Raw genomic sequence first — 22544 nt, 5'->3', positions numbered from 1 at the left:
CTCCTGGGCTCCAGGGAACAGAGCCTGCAGCTCCCAGGAAACAGTCAGCAGGAAAATGAAAAATGCCAGTTGCCATTTTCTGACCACAAAGCTTAAGCACCAGGGTAGCAATTCCAGCAGAGCCTTGTTTTTCACTTATTCTGGAAACATTGGTAACTTTTAGCATTTAACAGACGGGTTTTTTTTCACAGGATTATGATTTTGTCTAGACAGCTAGAAAAGTAAGTCTTTATATGAGCTGCTTCTGAACTCCACTGGAAATTACAACTTTTCAAAGAAAATACAAACCCCAAAATTTTCTACAGTGTAATTTAGCAAAAAGTGGGGATAGAAAACCTGGAAAGCAGATTCCCTAACAGCCATTTGTGGGAGCCTGGTTTTGAGGACTTTGTTTTCATTCTGAAAGGAACACAGACACATTTCCAAAGAGACAGCTTCCAAAAGCAGCATTCCTTTCCTTAATGCCCAACACCTCCAGAGTACCAGGGTTCACAATTCTTTACCCAGGACAATAGTGACAGAAGGTTTGTGCCCCCCTGTGCTCCTGGCAGGGAGCTCTCAGCAGTCACCACCACCAAACACTGCACAAGGCACTGCCAGGCCCTCACTCACAGCCAGAGCTGCTCTCCCCACCTTCCCTTCTCACAGAACTTGTGCTTTAAATTCCAAGTGTGGCAAAAACCAGTGCAATAAAGAGACCAGACACCATATTTGTGCTATAAATACTTACCTAAGCAGAGCTTTGTCCTTGTTAAGATGCTGGAAGAAGGAAGGCTCGCAGATGAGCTGGCTTTCCTGACAAACTTGCTTACAGGATTTTCCAGGTTCAGCAATTTTTACTTGAAGGGCACTTAATGGGGGCCACATCACCTGCCCGTGACAGAAATCCTGCAGTGACAGATCATGTTTTGTTGTGATGTGTTCAGACAACATTTCACAATACTCAGACTATATTTTAACATTTGGCAACTCACCGAAAGATGATCAAATAGTTTAGGCCTGGTCCATCATGGTTTGCTTCTTCCAGACAAAACCAAGACTTGTGTGGATTGATCCCTCACTGTGACCCAAAGCCCCCAAATTCATTTACCAGTTTTCATTATCAGCTTGAGCTCTTTTCATTCCATTTTGATGAATGGCATTTACTTCCTCCTCTGCTGAAGGAGGAAGTTTTCATACTTCTAGGTCTCACCATAAATGTAATATTATACAGGCATGAGTCACAAAATATCAGGAGTTGGAAGGGACCCACAAATTTTAAGGTGAGACCAAAGGAGGTGTCCTCCTTCATCTGTCTTTTCTTGCTCTTGACTGAATGTTCTCACTCCCTTTGCCAAGCTCTGGGGCTCAGCTGACCCTCTGCTGAGCCAAGTCAGTTTTCTGACCTCATGAAGTCCTGCCCCAAACATTTTCTGCTGGCCTATCCAGTTCTCTGCCTGGCCACATCTTTCAAAGTCAGTGTGTCTGTTCCATCAGCCCAGCCTGCCTCATCTGACAGCTCCCAGATTTGCAGCAGGGAATCCCTGCTGCTTTGGCTGTGCTTGCCTGGCTGCTCCTTTGATGCCAGAGCCAAAACTGAAGCAATCCCTCCCTCTGGTTCCCAGGCTCTGCTGCTGCCTTGCAGAGCAGACACAACTGTGTGTGCAGCCACAGAGCAAACAGGATCAGGGATGGGCTCAGCAGATGCCAGGGATGCACCAAACAGCCACACTGGGCTGCTGGCAGGGGCAGGGCACAGCCAGGATGGAGCAGCTTGGACACAAAGCTGGTTTAACCAGCTGAAGGTGGCACTGCTGGGTGTGCAGCCACAGCTCACAGCAGTTCTCTCACCTCACACTGGAAAGGCCTTCAGCTCAGCTGTTGGATCTGAAGGTTAGGGGAGTTCACTAAACATTTTTTGTGCACATTGTCCTCCCTCCTCTCTCTCAGCCAAGGCCCCAGAAGGGGAACTCTGGGCACCTCCTTTAATGCTACAGTTTCACAGTCCATAGAGTGACTAATGGAGAGTGTGTCTGGCCCCATCTCTTCACACAAACACCCATGGAAGACCCCACTGTCGAGGTCAAGGCACACAACCTCTGAACCAGACCGTTTCTTTATTCCAGCATCTTTGTTCCCATTTCAAGCTTGTACTGCTTTCTCAGTTCTTCCTGCCTCCACCACAAACTCGCCAAAATAAGGTCTCAGTCTTTATTTTTGCTTCTTATTTTTGGTTCATCTGACATGTTAATTAGGCAGAGTGCTAAGCACATGCAGCTAAAAATTGTGCTTGAACATCCTGGGAGCTGTGAAACACCAGCAGCTTTTGACAATTAGTCAAAGCAATGAACAAAATTACAATATTCTGTGGATTTCTGAGAAGCACGAGGGAGGGCTTGGCCCTCGGGGAAGGGCCAGAGGTAAGAGACAGGTTTAAGCCACAGGTGCCATCTCTTGATTGTCTCTTTTTCTCCCTTAGTCTGAGCTCCATTTCTTCCTGATTGACAAAACCTCCCAATTATAGCGAACTTGGGTAGAAGAATCAAAAGCAGCAGTGATACTTCTACAGGTTTTGTCATCAATACATGAGCAAAAAGCTTCAAGTGTTTATTGGCAGGAAAGTGGGAATAGCCACGCTGTGTAAACTACCCTTCTGACCTGGAGCTGTGTTATTCTTTAGGACTGTCTTTAACAGCACACACCTTCAGAAATAAAAGTACAGACACATGTCCAGTGCCCTTGAAAGAAATCCTGGCAATTAAATGACAAATCAGAGATAAAGGTTATTCCTATCTCTCTTCTGCAGCAGCCAGAACAAAAGGCAGAGCTGGCTACTGCAACAGATCTGGCTTGGGCAGAAGTCCAAGCAAACACACAATTTCTAGAAACCAGGATTCCATGTAAATCTCTGCAGTTTATTACTCCAGCTCAACATCTTCTGCTGCTCTCAGCTGGCAGTAATGCACAGGGACCAAAAGTCCTTTAAGTAACTGTGTTCCAAACCATTTAAATCGTTATTGATTGAAACTAAATACTTGAAAAATCTGCCCAGAGGCTGCAATTCTGCCTAGAGACTGCAATTCTATCAAAAAGTACCTCTGTATTTAAGTGATCCTTCGTGATCCAAAGCTTTTATGTGTGTACACAGCTAAGGAAGTCACACACACAGTGACAAATTGCTTTGCCTTTCTGCTTTCATATAATGCCAAGGTCTGCACAGCTACTATTTCTACTTGGACAGCAGCAACACTGAGGAGCTTTAAAATGGAGATGGTTTTCCCTTTCCAACATAATCCAAGAGTCACCCACAACGAAAGTTCCTACCTGTTTTTCAATAAAAGCATTCATCCTCTGAAGCATCCCCTCACAGGTAAATTCATAGGGCAAGTAAGGGTCAATCTGTGGAGACAGTGTGTTAATCTGTTTCAATCAACTTCGTGGTATACTCTGTGGCAGCAGCTTTTGTTCCAAGTACTCCACTATGGCTCAAGTAGCAACAAAAAGTACTAATAAACCCATTAACAAATAATAATTTTACAAAACCGTCAGCAGTTTTAGCTGATTTTTCTCCTTTTTAAAGGCAGTAAGTCTTGCTCCATGACTATCTTTATGGAAACCCAGGGTACACTGCAAAGTGGCAGATGTAAGGCTAGGCTGAGATCCTCTGGGATTCCAGAGCTTCTGTTTTAACTAAGTTTCAGTTCTGAAGTTGAAGTGACAAAACAGAATGTGATACCTTTGAAAATTCCTTCATACTCTTCCCCCCCTTGAAGTGCCCTCATTACCATTCCAGACTGCAAGTGCACAGGCACTTCTGTGGGAATCTCAAGGCTACAAACTCAGAGTTGAGCAGTGCAGAGTCTGAAATGCTCTGAGAATCAACAAAGAAACTTCCTCACTGAATGCACAGAAAATTGCTGCAGATTGCTGTACAATTCACACGTGAAATTCTTATTTCTATACACATTCACCCACTCATTTTTTTCAAGCAAGAACCTGACATATCCAATACTGAAACATGAGCATTTTGATACCATAGATTTGTAATAATAATTTTTTCTTCAATATCTTACTAAATGCAGCACTCATTAGACTAGCATTAGGAAGCACTGTATGTGCAGTACACACTCCACCCTCAAGTGCTGATAGCAGATGGAAGACACATTTCTCACCTTTTGATTCAAAATTGATTTCACGGCCTTCTCAACCTCAGAAAGATCATTGATGTCCACAGTCCACACGTGGGGCTTCCCAATGTAAACTTCAGCATAGGGATGCTGAGATGTCAACTGAAAGATGAAAGGATATTGGTAAAAATTAATGTATAAAGATATCCTTGCCTCTCACTCTCTTAATCAGACTTTTTGGATGAAAAAAATCAGACTTTTTGCTCACCACTTTGTCATAAAAGAATATCTATGAATACCCAAGAAGGCAACTAAGAAAAGCTGTATCAGAGTTGCTTTCAGAACTAGCAGGACAGCTCAATGAGTATTTTTTGTGACACCCAGGAGTGAGAATATGCACACGAACACACAAAAGGGAGCAAAAGCTAGAGAAGGGAGAAGCAGTTTACACCAGTCTCAGAAGAAAACTGCTTTTTCAATCCCCCAGAGGATAGGCTGTTTATAGGCAATGTTTATACAGCTGCCTCCTCATGCTGTCGTTATGATAAAGACATTGCAGAAGATGTGAAGCAGGAAGCAGCGTCTGTTGGGAAGAGCCTTCTCCTGCACCAGGAGATACACTGTACTTGATCTTTTCCTCAAGTGAATGCAAGAAACAGTTGCATTCACCATCAAAAATATTAAAAAACCTCATTTAAAAAAAGTAGCCATTGCATTTTGCTCGTGGAGAACAGTAACTTGCAAAGGTTATTTTACAAAACCACTAAACACAGACTCTATTTTCAAATTCTTGTATGGATAATCATGTCACAGAACTACACAAACTCTTTTTGTTCTTCTTTAGCACTTGAAGAATGGAGAGAAGTATTTAAGGGCTTTCTTAACCCCAAAGAACCAGCACGTGGATTGCTGGCAATCGGATCTAAATTCAGTTGTGAGGACCAGTCAGAGAAAAGGCTTCTCTCAGGATAGGTCTGCAGGGCACATGAAGGCAGCAATATTCCTGATGTACTTTGCACTAGGAGCAGTCAATAGGGATTATTTTTTTCTGTACAAGCCAGGTATACAGCATTTCTGTCAGTGCTGACACATGCCATCAGGATTTACCATGGCATTCCAAGCCCTGAAATCCCTACAAAGCACTTAGATGGGTTCAGATTATTTACTGAACCTGACCAGTTATGGTCTTTGGGCACAGAACAACTGGAAATGAGACAAAAACTCTCAGAAGAAAAGTTTTGAAAGGTGTCAAGCCCCAGGAGAAAGTTCAAACAGGCTTTTGTTCCCTTATTGCTGTCTCCTTTGTTAGCAACACAGACTGAGAGAAGGGGCAAGCTTCAGCTTGCACAGGACATGAATTCAGTGTATAGTAAGAAAGACAATTACAGCTGTGAATCATAAAATTATATGGAATTTATGTTCCTGATTGAAAACAGGAAACTGTCTTTTGCTTATCAACCAGCCAGTGCTGCTCAGGACATAATTTATATGATCCAAGAATAACCTGAATTGGGAAGTATGGCTGTGCAAGGTTCTCATCATCTGCATGTTACCTGAGAGTTTTCCTTTGATGTAAATACATAAATAATACATGTACATACACCTATGAGCAAGCCATGGCCAGAGACATGAGTGCTGATGGCAGAAATGGCTCTGTGACTATTAAATGTTTACAAGTATAGGCTGAATTTTACCTACATTGAATAAAAGAGAAATATTCCAAAGTCAGTGCCAGGATGAGGGGTTAGATTACTTAGCTTCTCTCACTAGAGAGAACACACTGACTATTTTGAAAGCTTGGAGTTTGGTTTTCCTGTTTTCCTGAAGTCAGTTCTCCAAAAGTCTTCAGCATTCAACCACAAACACGGTGGGTGACCATTAATACCTTAACTCAACAGTGCCTCAAACAGGTCTTTTCTGAAGAAAATAAAAAAAATCCCCAAACACACATAACCACCCACAAAATCCCCTTTCATAATTTACTTAAACACCTATTTACTTCCTGCACAGTACACTGCCATGTCTGTTTCTTCAACAAAATAAAAACACTTTCAAAAGATGTATCAAAATGAATGACACGATCTGTTCCTGGGCAGAACATCAGGTTTCCAACTGAAACTTCAGTTTCTGATGTCTCAATAAGAAATAGCAGAATGTACCCATAAGCAAATCTAGATATAAAACTTGAAGTGTGCTAACAACACCATTTAATTTCTCTTATAAAAATAAGGACTGATAATCTCATCAATGACTAAAGAAAAAAGCAATTGCACACCTCTGGCAATGAACCATGAACATTTATGCAATTTCTCCTACACTCTGTTGCTAAAAGGAAACCCACAAGCATCTTCAAAAAAACAATTATCAAGATTGATAGAGCTTACCTCTCGGAGTGTAGGTTTGCCTTTGAAAAAATCTGTGTTTTTGCTGCTTTTTGGTGGGTTAAATCTTAAATTTAGGAAAGCACATCCATTGGCAATAGCCTCCAAGGGAGCCGGCCCTTCATATGGAAATCCAAGACCAACAAACAGCTGAAAAATACAAAACAAGGGATATTTAAATTTTTGTTATTCACAAAAAAGCTAAGAGCTAGCTTGAAAGAAACAAAAACCCATTCTGAATGTACCAGCCTGAAGAAAATGCAATGCTAAGAAGAAAATGGGAGAAATTCAACAGCTCACCACCTCCCACCCAAGCAGTAATGGAATGTCCTGTAAAACACATTTGACAATCATCATCTGTAATGAGCTGAGCTGGTTTTTTCATGGAGCTGAGGCAACAACAGACCCTTTTAGGGCTTTTTTTGGGCAGGGTAAAAATCGGTGGTTTGACTGGTGTTGAAGTGGAGCTGCTGGGGCTTTCCTACAGGTACAGGTTCTAAGGCAGCAATCTCCAGGAACAGCTGCAGCAGTGTTTTCCCGACTCCCAAAGCAGCCAAGCCGCTGGCTTTGCCAACAGGAACATGCTCCTGGCACACTAATTAAGCCTCCTAATTAAAACGGTAGGTGGCAGCAAACAGCAGCTCACGGCTCAGGACTAAGGCAGCAAGAGCCCGCAGGGGCTTCAGAGGGTTCAAAGCCTCCAAGGGAAACCGGAGCAAAAAAATCCATCCCAAAGCTTTTCCTCCAACAGCTGAGATTCCAGGTGCTCTAGAAAAGCCACTGCTCTGCTCCAGTGAAAACTCATTAAATGGTTTTTTGGAGTTGTCTGAAAAAATCTTGACCCTTTTTCTGGGCAAACATAATGAAATCCCCTGAATTAAATAAAGGATTCTTCATCTTCATTTGAATATTTGTGTATAATGGAAGAACTACAAGCTCTGAGATGGAGCAGCATTTTCTCAGTACTGCTGCATAACAATGTATATATATATAGTTACTGCTTTTATCAGGAAAATAAAGCACTGTGAGAGTCATGCAATCAGGACACATATTCAAAGAGGTCAAGGCATATATACTATTCTGCATTAAATCTTCTGCAACACGGAAATGAATCCCAGAAACAGAACATTCACAGCTGGAGGCTCTTCCTAGGAGTGGATCCCAACATTGATGCATAAACCTGTAGTCAGGCCTGTCGTGCACAGGCATTGCAGCATCAATCCTCCCCAACCCACGGCAACAACAGCATAAATTCAGAGTTGGCTCATTTTAGAAATGCAAGTTAACACTTCTCAGCATAGTTGAGGACATTCAATTTTCACGGCATGGAGCTGAATATTGTAATTTTAGTTCTCAATATTCAGGTTAAAGAAGTTGCCTACTTGCAAGAAGTTTCTCAACTCTTTCACAGATTTAAATCTTAAAGAAACTCTCCAGTGGCTGGTAACAAAAGATCAGGAAGCTATTTCTACTAAAGACAAATTATCTAAATTCTACTTTTATATATGCCATAAAATATATAACCTTTCAGTCAAAGAAATGCATACTACATATAATCTCAAAAGAAGCTGAATTTACAAAAAAGTAATCTCTTGAAAACAATGAATTAAGGACATGAAACCATTTCATGCAGTCTGCACATAAAAAATTATTTATTTAAATCACTCCTTAGTTCAGGCAGAAAACCAGCTGAGAACCAGCAATTAAACCTATCTGAAGTATCAATTCTCCTATGATCCTGTGTTTGTCTGTTAGGCAGGGAATGCTGGGTTGTTTGCTTAGTTTTGCACCTTTTTAATAAACTGCTGCTGTGCACTGCTGAGTTCTGTGTCTGACTGGTCCATTTATTTGGGAGGAAGCTCCATGGGAAAAGAAACATGGGTTTATGTTTTGACAGCACAGAGCGCACTGCCATCACTTAATCTATAATAAATAGCTTACCACCTGTTTCCCATCCATTTCCCAACCTCACCTTTAAGCAGCACTGTTCCTTTGAAGGAGGAAAGAAGGATGTGTGTGATCCCTAGAACAGGGGGTGTGTTTGTGTGTGTGCTGCCTGGTGGCCTGAGGTTGCAGCCTGGCTCACAGCTGCCTCCAGCCTCCAAATCCTTCTTTCAGCCCTTCTACTGCCCTCCAGCACATCATCATCAAACCAGATGAAATTCCCAAACTCAATCCAGACCCTTCTGCAGACAGTTGCCCTTATGAAGTGTCTTTGCCCATGGAAGGGGGTAGAAATAGATAATCTTTAAGCCCAAACCATTCTGTGAGTCTCTCTAGAATTAATACACCTTGGTTAGGGAGTCAGTATTTTTGTCTGGTGTAAAGAGCAAAACATAAATATCTTATATGCCTCAAGAAAGTCACATTCCTTATGATTAAAAGAGCAAGTATTAGAGAACACAGGCCTTTTCTGTAACTCATGATGCTCTCATTTGCTAATCCTTTGAATTACAGGCAGCTTGTTATTTCCAGAAAGGCTAAAACAATCAGTCAAGGTACTTCCTAAGAGTATGCAGCAAATACTGCAAGTCACTTACTGAAAAAGAACTGAAAAATAGAAAAAAGTAGAAAGAACAGTCACTCATTTTCAGGTACCAGTGAAGCAAACATCCTCAATATACACAAGGCTGTGGTGAAGACAAGGCTCTGTCCCACAGAGTGAAGAATTAGACCAGGCTGTGCTTCCCCTAATTTGTGATGCAGCTGTACACTGCTGCCTCCAACACTGAAGGTACTGACTATGGTTCTTTCTCATCAGATGTAGGTCTGGTAACCCAGCCCACCCTGGGGAGGCACCTGCACCTCAAGGCTGAAGATCCATATTGCAAAACTTCAAATGTGACTGTGTTGGTAACACCACAATGGGTAAACGTGGCTAAAAACATTAGTCCTGATCTCACTCTGTTAGCTCCAGCAGAACTGCTCTGCAGAGGAGAATTGCCTTATGCTTTACTGGTTCATTAGTGCCAGGAAAAAATTCATATTCTGTTTGTGAGTGTTTTTGTCACCTTTGCAATGTTTCTGAAAGCAAGAGCCATTATTTTTCCCAGAGAGCTTGAAGAGGGCACAGAGCACAGCCACGCTGACACCTCAGAGAACATGGTGATTGCCAGAAGGAAGTTACACTGTAAAAGTTTATCTAAAAGAGATTATTACCAACTAACACAGAAATAGAATGATCATGGAAACAGCAGTGTGGGGTTGGCTTTTTTTAAACCCATTCCTTTATAGCAAGGTCTGCTGCCCCAGGGTGTCTGTGCCTGTAGGTCTGAACAGACCAGAGAAGGGGATTTGTTTCTGTAACATTACTGGCCCAACTTGAGTAAGGTTAAAACCCTTAATAGTTTGGTTTTCATAACAAAGGCTCCTCAAGAACCTTTTCTACCTTCATAATGAAATGAACGTCTGTCTGGTTTGGAATGTCAGATTTTTGAGTTGGCCACCCAGCATCACACCAGCCAAGACACTGCTCTTCTTGCTGTATCGTAAACAGTCCTCTCACAGTGCAGGAGTTAAGTGGAGACATCTCTGACACAGAAAGTGACTCACAAGCCCTGCCATGAAAAGCAGTGTTTTTTTTTTTTTTTTTTTTTTGGTGGAGTTTACAGCACCACATCAAACTACTATTAAAATAAGTAAGTAAACAGTCTTCCTAAATTTCAGCCAAAAGTATAAAATAAGGAGTGAACACTTTACTTCACTGACTGTAATTATGATTAGCTGAATAGTTAAGAAAAAAATTTCATATTCTAGAGACTAAATGCTGTAGTTCCACACACAGGAGCGTTTATCGTCTCCTCTCCCTTTTCTAACATTACTGCACTTTATTTCATTTATTCTGTCGGGTTGGTAGGTTTATCACCACTTTAATATGCCTCCTTACTGAACTTATATATTCTCTTCTGAACTCCAGAAAGGAGTACAGCAAAGTTTAACTATCTTGCTATATTCTTTTCTCACCAATGCAAAATACTTTCTGCAAAAGTCAATCCTTTTGTGATTCAAACAACTTGAGAATAGAATCACTAGGTAACTATATTTTCAGCTGATTTTATGAAGTGTGTGGAAGTAAATATATAATTCTTCATAAAAGGCAATATGAAAACAAAGTTTGTTTGCCTGTGACTGTCTAAGCAGGGTGTTGCTCCTACTTTTATTAATCCCCACAAAAAAAATCACAAAACCCACTTACTAAAAGAATTCAAACTCTCTGAGTAATTCACAATGACTTGAAGGAAAAAGTTGCATCTGAAACTTTCTCAAAAGCAGAAATACTTCTCAAGAATTCAACACTGGTTCCTCCAAGACAGCCTGGTCCAACTCCTCCAGCTGCCCACTTGGCATGGAGCCCCGGGAGCTGGCAGGAAGGCTGCCAGCTCGCCTACCCCATTCTCCCCCGACGTGATGAATGGCTTTACATCTCCTCATTAGGGACTGGAGACATGGCTCGTTTTTGTCATGCTCCACACAGCTGAACCAGCCATGATGAATCTCAAACAGCCCCTCCTGCCTGCACAACTCACTCCCCCAAAATGTGCTGCTTTATAGCACACACATAACGAAATGGCAGCTGCACACTGCCTGGAATAACTGTGTCCTCCCAGCTACTGCAGGGACCAAAGACATTTTGGGAATGCAAAGCTCTGATTAAGAATCACAGGACTGAGCCCATCACCTATCGGTATTTTGCTGTCTAAGGACAAAGTGAAGCAGTGCAGCATAAGCTGATACTTCTGACTAGGCTGAACCATGTGATTTGTTAAATTGTTATTTCTCTCTCCCTTCAGAATATTGACCTAACAAAAACCTGATAACAGAATGTTGAAATCAACCAGTGACAGAGAATTCTTGCCCATGGTCTCAGCGCATCTGAAGGCTTCTGGAAGTTTAAGGACAAAGGTTGCTGTCTCCCCACGATGCTCCAGATGGGCATTGTACCCACAGATGATCCCAGCCCAGAGTTATGGCCCTGAGTATTCACACACTTGCAGCACACAGATAGTCTGGTGACAAAATCCCATAACTAAATTCATTAGGGGAACTCTGGTCATGTTGCCTAGTGAATAAAGTGATTATGATTAAAAAGTGTCCTTGAACATCACTGCATGCATGTCCACACAGACACACAGGGGGCTCCTCCAGGCACAAAGCTCCTATTCAAAAGTCAGCTTGATTTTTGTGAGAAACCTGCACTTATTTTAGCAATTCAATCCATGATCCATCTGATATAAACACAATTGACCCACATAGGCAGCAGATGGCCACTGGTGACAGGTGAGCAGTGTTTTGTACTAAGCTGCATTCAAGTATTGCCTCTTAAAGGGTATCAAAATCTGGAACTGTGAATACACAGGCAGCAAGAAGACTTGGAGCAAGTGTGTCTGTTGATCAACACTGACAGGTAACCATATGCTGAGGCAGAACAGCCAGAGTACCTATGAGATACTAAGCATCAGCCAGAAAAAAAAAATTAAAAACCCCACCCACCCAATTCCCCTCCAACTGCAATGTCCAAACAAATGAGATGGGAGATCTCAGTTTCCACTTTCAATCCCAGGATGCTGCTCTTTTACTTTTTCTGTTCAATTAGATATATTGAAACTGTATTAGACAGGAATACTAAGCAAAATGCATGATGCAATAAGCCATATTTAATTTCATTCCATTGCAAAATCAGAAATACATTGCACTCTCATTTCCCTGACAATATTTATGTATTAGGAGAAGCAGATGGACTATTAACAGCTTATCATCAGGGCAAAGTTTTGTTAGCCTGGCTGTATCCCAAAGAAATAATTTCCTTAAAAGGAAACCAGCTTTTGTCATTTGCAAACCTGCTAACAAAAGTTCAGGAAAGCCATATAAAAATACTGCTTGCAGATGTAATTTTTAAAACCCTGACTTCCTGATACAGGGTTCTGAAATACATCAGTGATTTTCTCAGTTTCTTTTACTAAAACATGAAGCAAATTCTGAAAAGGATTTTCCTCAATGTTATGAAGGGAAAAACCAACCATAAGCAATGCACAATAGAATAAAAATCATTAAAATCTAAAATGCTCTAGGACTCTGACAATAGTACAGCACAGATCCATGCTTTTCGCCAAATAATTTTTTGTGAAAAATAAGCAATTTACTATCTCAGGAGCACTTCACAATCCCAACAGAGTCTCTTCTATCTGATGCTGCAATTACTGCTCAAAATCTGAGTGGAAGCAGTCTGCTACCTCCTGTGTCACAAAATCCATACAACTAAATTCCATAACATCAACTTGAATTTGTCCTAAATTGAATGCCTCTTTACATTGCATCTTAGAGCACAGCAAATATAACCCATAACAACTAGATGAGATATGTAGTTAATAGTGAAAAGCAAGCTTTTTAATGTGACACTTGCAAGATGGCTGATAAAAAAAATTAGAGAAAAGGCTTAGTTAAATATAACTATTATTATGAACTGACATTTGTATAAGGACTTCGGTAATTCTATAGGAAGTCCATTTGCTTATTTTATTATTTCAGTGAATAGAACACATATTTTTAGGAAGCAGTCACTGTTCATGCCTGGGGTTATTACAAGGTCAATATTCTTCCCACATTATGATTAACACAGGGATTTAATACTCCACACAGGCAAAAGCTGTGTAATCTCAGATTATCTATGACGAAAGCAAATGTTGACTTTCTAATATGCAACATTATGTGTATCTGCATGCATCAAGCACATCCACACAGCGGTTGCCTTTAAAAACTCATAATTTACTAACAGCTGTCACACAGAGATGTCAAATTACCATCATTTTCCCAAGTACTTAAAAAAGGAGATCTCTGCAGTTGTGTGGGAAGCCTAAGAGGTGCTTGCTTTTTTCTTTTCTTTTTTTTAAAGAGATTTTTCTGTGGAAGAGCACAGCAAGAAACTGTCAACAGTGGTGCACTTCCACAGACTTTGCTAATTTAGACACCCAACCCCCCCTTTCATCAACTTGAAGTTAAACATGCTATTCAAATGAAATCCACTGAAGTGTTATAATGCTGCAAAGTGCCACAAAGTTTATGGGAAGGGCAGAGAATCCCGACAAAACCACGGGGAGAAAAGTTTATTTCAATGTACATCCTGTCCCTTATCTTGAGTTCCCTTGACTCTGGAGCGACAGGCAAAGCACATCACAAAAAGCCATGATCTTGTGCTCACTCTCTGTGCATAGCTGAAGCAGAGGAAGGACATGAATGGTAAATGAAGTGCAGCTTTGCTTTTGTCCCTGGGAGAGCAGGGTCGCTCTGGGTTAAAGTCACTGGGAGGGCAGAGCAAGCATGTGGCTGTGCAGCTTCTGGATGTTACCTAACTTTGACCTCAGGGATGTAAAACAGAGCCCATCCTCAGCTGATAATCTCCTTGAGCTGAATATCACATTCAAGAAAAATGAAAAATGCATTTATCCCCGTTTCTCAAGCTGGTTGTTAAATGGGACTGTAGGTTGTCATCCCAATTTTCTAATATGAGCTGTCAATCCACCAAACACAGACACGATGAAAAACATATTCTTGGCACACAGAACACAACTTCAGCTCCTTTACACATGATAATTTTCTTTTCCCAGTGCTTTTAAATTAGGAGCTTATTCATAGGAGGTGAAATGCATACACTTCAGACACCCTCCATTTGGAGATATTTTTTGCCAACCACTCCTGCTCACAAACTTACTTTGGTTTCCCTCAGCAGAAACTGCAAATCTCGCCCGCTGAGAATTCCATGGTTCTTCACATAGCCAGGAATGTACATAGTGCTTGTGCCATGAACAGTTCCATGCACCTCCATGTAGGTGTGGATGACATCCAGGTAAGCCTTCTTATCCTGTAATGGCAAGGAAAAAATATTTTCATTATGAATTTGAAGAAGCAATATTTAATCAGAGCTGTTTTTTTATCTCCCACACCACCAAAGCCAGGGAAAAAAGAAGTTCCCTCATTCCTATTTGATTTCTACAATGTTTGATCCTTCATTACGTTACTAGTTTGATTTTCTACTAAATTGGAAGAAAACTGCAGCTTTTTCACTCATAGTTGAGGTATAAAGAAATCAACACTAAGGCCCTCTTAATTTCTAACTGGACAAAAACCAGGATGCCATCAGACAGCTGTAATCTCAGCATGTCGAAACAATACTTGGCCCAGAAATACTAGGAGATCATTTTGAAATATCAAATTTTCACTGGTTTGGTCAAAGATGCAAAATAATTATCTTCTATGTGAAGAAAGAGATGAATGCCACCTTAGTAAGATCCAATCTCGCCAACTGAATAACTGAACACACCCCTTTATCTAAATACCCATGTCTGAGTTCCATGAGAGATTTACAAATGTTCCACCTACTTGAAGCTTTAAAGGCATTTTGGAAAAGACCCAGAGAAGAGCAATGGCTTTAATGTTGCATTTAAAAAAAATTAAGAAAAAATAGTACACCATCCTAGTTTGCACACAAGAATTACTTTACTTTCAGTGCCATATGTTTTTTTTGAGTTTTAAAGACGACTGGCATTCCAAGGCAATTAGCTGAAGACTGTATTTACATGCAGTCTGCAACACAGATCAGAAGACTTTCCCTCAATATTTGCACATAGTCTTAGTAATAGCTCTAAAATCAGGCAACAAGTTGCTATACTTCTTGGCAGCAAGCGAGTTTTTACCAATTCTACTTTCACTCACTATTTTTGTCATGTAAATCCTGTGCACTGTTCCTCCACAGCCCCGTGTGAAAGCTGGCCAACAATTTTTACTGAAGTTCATTCAAAGGACAAGTAGACTGGTGAAAATTCTGTCTTTTCCAATCCTGGAGAAGCAGGTGTCAGGGCTAGGTGGGATGAGTGCTACTTCTTAGAGCTTCCTTGCTGAATTAATTGTTGCAGAGGGTGTTTAATGTCTGTGACAGTGGCTTCTCCCTTCAGCCTGCTCTGCTGGTGACCTGTTTGTGCAGGGGAGGATGGGCTGACCCATCCCTGAGTGCCCCTTCTGGCAGCTCTGCCAAGGCTGCACCAGCCAGACACTGTCCTGGGCTGAGTATTACATAAAACAGCCAACAGAGAAAGACAAAGATGCTTTCTTGTTCCATGTGCCTGCTCTTGTTATTAATTAAAACAAATTATTAAAAAAAAAAAAAGCTTGTTCTTTTTGTTTAAATTCAAATTTGAATTTACTTTAAATTTGAACACTTGTAAGAGATGTTCCTCATGTAACTGTTAAAATACCATAATTAGAAACTGTGAGAAATTTGTATGTTTTGTCAAGAGAAAATCCATTTATAACTCTTTCTTTGAAAATGAGCATGAGAAATACTGAAGAAGTGGCCTGGTCTTGTTTCCAGAGGATACCTTAATCCTGCCTGGCATTTAATACATCCAGAATTTTGGAGTGTTCAGGGTTCAGAATGGAAGAGAAGGCAAGGAAGCAGCAGTTACTACTGACATGATCCACCTGTACCAACAACACCAAGGCACTTGCTTCAAATTTTACTGGCTCATGATACAAACCCTGGTGACACAAATGCACTCTAACTCAAGAAAAATCTGAGGAACAAGCAACTAGAAAGAACAAAACCAAGATTACCTAAAACTGCACTTCTTTTCAAGATTGCAGTGACAATTTTACAAACCTTTTACAGAATATTTAGCTGTTTTTAAATGACATTAACCATGTGCAGCCTTAACTGGGAATATTATTTAGGCATATGACTGACTTCTTTCCCAATTCAGAGTCTAAAACCACAGATAAAACATTTATTATCCAAATAAATGGATAATTTATCCAACCAAAATGTCACTCATTTATTTTCTTACTTACTTTGAGTCAAAAACAACTGCTTTCATAATCATCTAGAAAGTACCATAAAAGTACTATTAACACCTTGTACTTTACCTAAAGCTCACTAACATTTATCTCCTCCTGCAATTAAGTAGTCTTACATTTCTTGCAGAATTTTGGATCATAAAAGTATATATTCTAGGAAGTCACCTCAGAAAAATAATCAGGACACCTAATCAAATTCTAGACATTAAAAAGAGTGAATTAGAAAATGAGAGAGTGCTAAAATGGCATTTATAAATAGAAAGGCTACACGTAAATAAAGCAAGAATGTGACTTGCAAACAAAATACTAACATTCCTTCAACTATTTATCTGCTTTCTGAGTTGCTCACATGGGAGCAGATACAATTATTTTTTTATCTTAAACCACTTGAACTTTGCTTTCTCCAAGATGGAGTCAAAGAGGGAAGATCATGAGCTGCTGGGAAGTAATGCAAACCTGACATTCTCTGCAGTTTATGTCAGACTTTGTTCACCCTGCTGTCCATACTGCAAACCTAGACTTAGAGGGTGGAAGATAATCTCATTTAAAAAAAGGCAAATTATTTCTCCTCAGAATCGAAATGGAAATGTAACAGTGAGTAACAGCTACACAAACCTTTTCCGAAACAATTTTTCAGCAGCTAAAATAAACATGCCATTCAGAAAAGTACTTTTTGTTGATCACTGACTGCAGAACTGTTATTACTGTTCATCAATCATTTCCACCTACTTCTAAAAGCATCATGATAAGGCCTTTCTCCTCAAAGAAATCAAGTGACAACTGTTTGATAAGTCTTTCCCTAGGACAATGTTGACAAGAAGACACAGTATGAAGAGGTGAAATTTTAAGTTTGGTGGGTGAAAAATTTAAATATAAAAGCTACAAAAATATGTGGTGGAAACATGGCTCATCAAGAACCAAACTCTGCTTTTAGTTTTCTCAGTGTAGAAGCTGCTGGTAATTAACAACTCTGCTGTACTAACAGTTTGCCAGTCCAAAGTAATGACAGTATTTTGCAATTTTGGACCATTCAGGTGCCCTCACAAAATACCAAATATTCAGCACTGAATGAAATTAAGCACCACTACAGCTCAACTGAATTACAGAAGAGCTTGATCAGAGTCCTCAACTGCTTTATGGCTTGAAAATTCTGACTGCAAAACATATGTAAAACAGCCCATATATCCAGCCTCGCTTCCTTGCATTGACAAATTCAGAAGGCAATGGTTTTATAAAGCCTGACAAATGTAATTCAGAAAAGCAAGTACCGGGATCCATCTTTGTGTATACCCTAAATGCACACTGTAAAGTTGAGAAGTCCTGTCATCTGAGTGCTTATCTGTGGAAGTGTCAAGTCAAAAGTAAGCCAAAATGCAGTGTACATGCAAGGTGTGACAATGGAGATTGTGACACAAACCTAATCTCTGCTCGAGAACTGTCACGCTCTCAAAGGCTTCTCAAGACAAGCCTGAATAATGAAAATTCTGTCTACCAGGGAGCTTGAAGAGTGCACAAAGGCTGGGGATTATTTAGAGAGTCAAATACACACAGTATTTTACAAGGGTAAATCATAAAGAGTAGATTAAGTCTCCTCGAAGTCAAACTCAAACTGCCCTGAATTTATAAATGGATGTAGAGAAGATTCAGTGATTCATGACAAGTAAGTATGGATTCTACACTGAACAAGTAATCTGAAATTTAAATACAGAGTTAACTATGTAACCACATAAACCCATCAAAATGATAATGACAATTCTTCCTGTCCAAGGAAAGCCTCTTTCACCAAACTTGTGACATTTCCAAAAGAAGCCAATCAGCTTCTAGGAATTCTTTGAAGTTCTTAAAGGAATTAAATCTCTTGGGGAGAGATTGGGAATCACTCTTGTGAATGAATAATCATCATGTGAAAGAGAACAGAGAAGTGACAAAAGTATGCTGTCATTATTCACAGTAACAAAACTCAAACTAACTTCAAAACGTTGCATAAAAACATCATAATATCAAACAACTGGGGTTTTAAAGCTTTTGAAAAAGCCCCCCCAGCAATTTAAGGGACAGAGACTAGAAAAGAGACCCTCTGATAAATTCAGTTGTCACCAAAACCCAGGAAATAAACACTCCAGCCCATTAGTCAGGTTAGAAAGCTGACATTACTTTATTAGCAGCCCTGGATGCACAGGGAATTCTCCCAAAGCATACATACTCAGTAACTTAAGAGACCAGGTCATATTCCTGAAATTAGTACATATTCATCATGTTTTCTGAATATATCACATGTGCTAATTATTGCCATGGATTTGTTTGGATTTGGTTCTGGCTCTTTTGATGAATGGTTTCTCCTTGAGAGTATCTGAAATATGTCATCAAGTCATAATGTACTTTTCTTATCCTTCTATTCTTGAACACACAATCCTTGTTCTCAAAACTAAGATATCAGCCAGTACATATTAATCACTAATACAAGTAAACAAGGAGGCATTAGCTGGCACAAGACTTATTAGTCTCAGACACAAGGAGTTAACACAAGGCCACATTAATCTCTGGCATTTGTACTAAGCACTGTATGGTACAAACTGAGTGTTAACCATGAAAATGGGGATCATACACTTTGTGCTAAAGCTAAAAGAATTTTCCAATGTCTTCCCCCACTGCTGCATAGACTTCTTCTCACAGAAATAAAACATGTTTGGTAACTTAAATAAAGTGACAGAAATGTTGAAAACCAGTCCTCACTTGAAGTGTGGAAAGAAAGCCCTGAGCTCAGCAGTGTCACTCAAGAATGAAGACTCTCCATTACAACAACACACAATTATGGCCCATGAAAAAAAATCAGTTCCTTGTTTGGTAGCAGCCAGTCCACTCACCAGTCAAGTAAATGACAGGAATTTTTAAAAAAGAAATTCAGAATAAAGAGAATATTATTTAACTATTCTGTAAAAACCATTCTCTCCCTCCTCACAAACTGCGGTACTTCTGGTCCATTTTCTCAAAAAGAAGCTGAAAAGATTGGACAGTGTTCTGAGAGGGGTAGGAAGGATTCAAGACAGTTTCCACTGTTATACCCAGAAATCTGCAAGAAATTCTTTAACAATTCTTCAATTCTAAAAAGACAACTTGCCAGAATATGAGGGAGATTTACAAACCCATGTCAGCATAAAGAATGTGGATAGTGACTGACAATTCAAAATGTCCTGTACAAAGAAATCCAAACAAAGCCTAAAGGGGACAGGTTTAGAAAAAAGCCCAAGTTAACAATTTCTCCTACAACAGGTCATAGATTGAGGGATTCCATGACAGAGAAAGCTGCAGAGGCAAAAAAAAAAGTCTGCAGAGGTTCACGATCAAACAACCACTTTGAAATCACTCTTGCTGGGATCTCAAAAATGTGTGAGCAGACAGTTTATCAACAGAGAAACAGATTCAGGAAATACACCGAATTACAAAAGCTGGAAAGAGAGAGAATTTGCAAGGGAGGTATTATATAACTTTGCCATGCAATTGCTCTTCCTGAATGTCCATTTATGGCTTCTTTTTTAGGCCCCATATATCTCTGAATAAAACACACATTGGCACATACATAAATTTTGCACAAAGAATGAATAAAACATCTCAGTGAGGGGTTAGGATTTCTGGCAGGGCTTGAAGAACCTTATCCAGTTTCCTATCCTCATCTTTTTCACCCATGAAGGTTTGGGGTTTTTTTAAACAATGAGGTTTTCCCAATATTTGACAATTTCATTGTCATGCAATGCACACCAACACCTAAGCAGCAATTTCCTGTCCTTTGAATGGAAATTTCCAGAACCAAGGAGACACCCTTGTTCACTGTAAGTGCTGAAGGAGAAAAGTGAAGGGGTACAGATGAAAATAGGAAGTGGGACCACAGGAAGGAAAGGTTGTGTTGGTTTTGTGCTAACCAAATAACAGTAGGTGATTGTGTTAATCAGTACTGTAAGAACTCACTAATTCATTTTGCAGCTGAAGAGTTCTGCAAAGTGAGAAGCTGATCACTGACCTGACAGGTAAATGAATCATGAAAAACATGGTTCTTTTTCTTTCTTCATAATAAATTAAATTCTAATTTTCTTAATATATGTTAAAGAACATGCTTTTTAAAGTGTTATTTACTGCACTCATTTGTTTTGACTGACTTGTTTCTGATTCATGCTGCTTTCAGAAGGAAATGGTGAATTTCAGAAATGTTGCTGAGCTGATGTGTCTGGCTCATTCCAATTTGTCATATTTGTGGCAGAAGGCAGGACAGTGCCCCTGGTGCCAGGCTCCAGGGTAACTTTTGATGGATTGAGAAGCCCCCAGTACTGCTGCACATTCAGACCAACACAAAATAGAATGACCACAAGACAAGTTTGTGAATGCATTGACCACATGGGAGAAAAGGTGAGAAGGAACTTCTGTCCCTTTACCTATTTTTCTTTTAGTTTAAAAGTTGAAATGAAATATTTATTCAAAGTACAATGCTAAACAAAGAAGCACAAAAAACCAACCAGAAGGAAGGGACTTTCCTCCCACTTCATGCAAGAGGGCCTATGATGGGGAAATTACATTTCATTACACATTCCCTGGAGCTATAAAGGGAAGACATTAATGTGAACAGCCTCAGTGATGTGCTTTCCCATTGAGAACAAGCTAAAGGTAACCATTTCCAATGCAGCTCTTCAGAAGTTGCTATGCAGGCAGTATATATTTAAGGAGAATGCCCAGCTTTTCAAGTGGCATTACTAAAAAACTCACACATTATTTTGCCTCTAAATATACAAATATTTTCAAGACAGCTCCAACACACTATAATAAAATATGAAAGCAGTCATCATATACTTATGTTATGCATTGATGCCTATTTTCTGATACAAGCAACCTTCTGACTTCTCTCAAAGCAAGTACTGCAAAATTAATCTTGACTCTTTCTTCTAGGATTAAGGGTCAAATTAGTAGAAGAGTTTCACAGTAAGTTGTAGGAAGAAGAACAAAGAAAAGACTTCGGAACAGGAGCTAAGGCAACATGAAAGGCTTCAAACATTCTCTTTTAATAGAAATGTTCTGTAATTAAAGCAAATTTTGATAATGGAGAGCATTATGGTTTCACACACATTTTATTAATTCCTTTCCCCCCCCCCCCCACTTTGGCATAGATAGGACTCTCTTTACTCCTTAGTACTGCCAAAGATCCCAGACAAAACCCCAAACCTTTAATCCCAACAAACACTTTTCCAAAACTTGGCAAATGTTGCCCTTCATAGCTTACCTCTAAAGATAACCTTTAGAAATGTGGCAAAATTCTTTAGAGAAAATCTCTGTTCTTCAGGAGAACAGAGAAACCATACACAGTGTACACGTCCCTCTGCCATTACATCTAGTAATGACAATTTCAAATGAAAACTACTCTTTTTCACAAAAAATGTCTCAGGATTTGTAATCCTCAACCTATCTAGGACTGATTTAGTTATTAGAGGGAAATAAAGCAGATTTATCTTATACCCTCTGCACCATACATACTCCCTGACCTCAAAAAGTGTACCCAGACTGGGCCACTGTGATATGGGATGGATGACACTGAGCTCAGGCACAGAAAAGAACCCATATCCATGGCTATTTAAAGCCATATATTTATATATTTATAAATAACATAAATATAAAGCCATATATTTATATATTATCTAGCCCCAGGGAAAAGCATGTCCTTGTGTATGCTTCAGTCCCACTACAACCTGCTTGGTTTAAAATGAAACAATTGATTTGCTCTTCCTCAAAAGCACCAAAGTCTGGGGACAGGAACGCTCTCCCCTCCCCACTGTGCTTCTCTAATGACTGATCACCCCCAGCAGTGACACATGTACTCTGTGCACATTACACCTCTCATTAATTGGCCATGTTCAGTAGAAAGAACAGGAGCAGGATAAATAGCTTAGTCTGGTTCCATACAAGCCCTGGTGGCAGATGAAAAGAGCACTGAGCAGGGAAAATGAAAGGAACGTGAAATAAGCAAATTACACAGACACGAGATTAGTTCAGGCTTTCTCTTGATCACAAGAATTGGATTTTATCACTCCAGATAAGAAATCCCACACTGTAAGTGATTCAAAGTCTATCTGCAGTGATTTGCACTTTATATATGAGTGCATACGGGCATGACTGCAGTTAAAATCTCCAAGTTACAGATTTAATCTGCTCGATGTTAGCAGCACACATACATATT

General features: G+C 39.8%; 1 protein-coding gene across 4 annotated transcripts in view; it reads right to left on the bottom strand.

The window, feature by feature from the left end:
- MGAT5 (alpha-1,6-mannosylglycoprotein 6-beta-N-acetylglucosaminyltransferase) overlaps window positions 1–22544 on the bottom strand; it is a 114817-nt gene that overhangs the window by 7642 nt on the left and 84631 nt on the right. For all 4 annotated transcript variants that reach the window (XM_083865256.1, XM_083865255.1, XM_083865257.1 and 1 more), the window contains exons 12-16: window positions 14193–14342; window positions 6491–6637; window positions 4152–4268; window positions 3304–3378; window positions 731–888 (exon numbers count right to left, since the gene is read on the bottom strand). In XM_083865256.1, the coding sequence (XP_083721382.1) occupies window positions 731–888; window positions 3304–3378; window positions 4152–4268; window positions 6491–6637; window positions 14193–14342 (647 nt within the window). The remainder of the gene's footprint in view (window positions 1–730; window positions 889–3303; window positions 3379–4151; window positions 4269–6490; window positions 6638–14192; window positions 14343–22544) is intronic.

The sequence above is a fragment of the Zosterops lateralis genome, assembly GCF_965231275.1.
Source record: "Zosterops lateralis genome assembly, chromosome: 7".
NCBI lineage: Eukaryota > Metazoa > Chordata > Aves > Passeriformes > Zosteropidae > Zosterops > Zosterops lateralis.
This window is presented reverse-complemented; position numbering and strand designations above follow the sequence as displayed.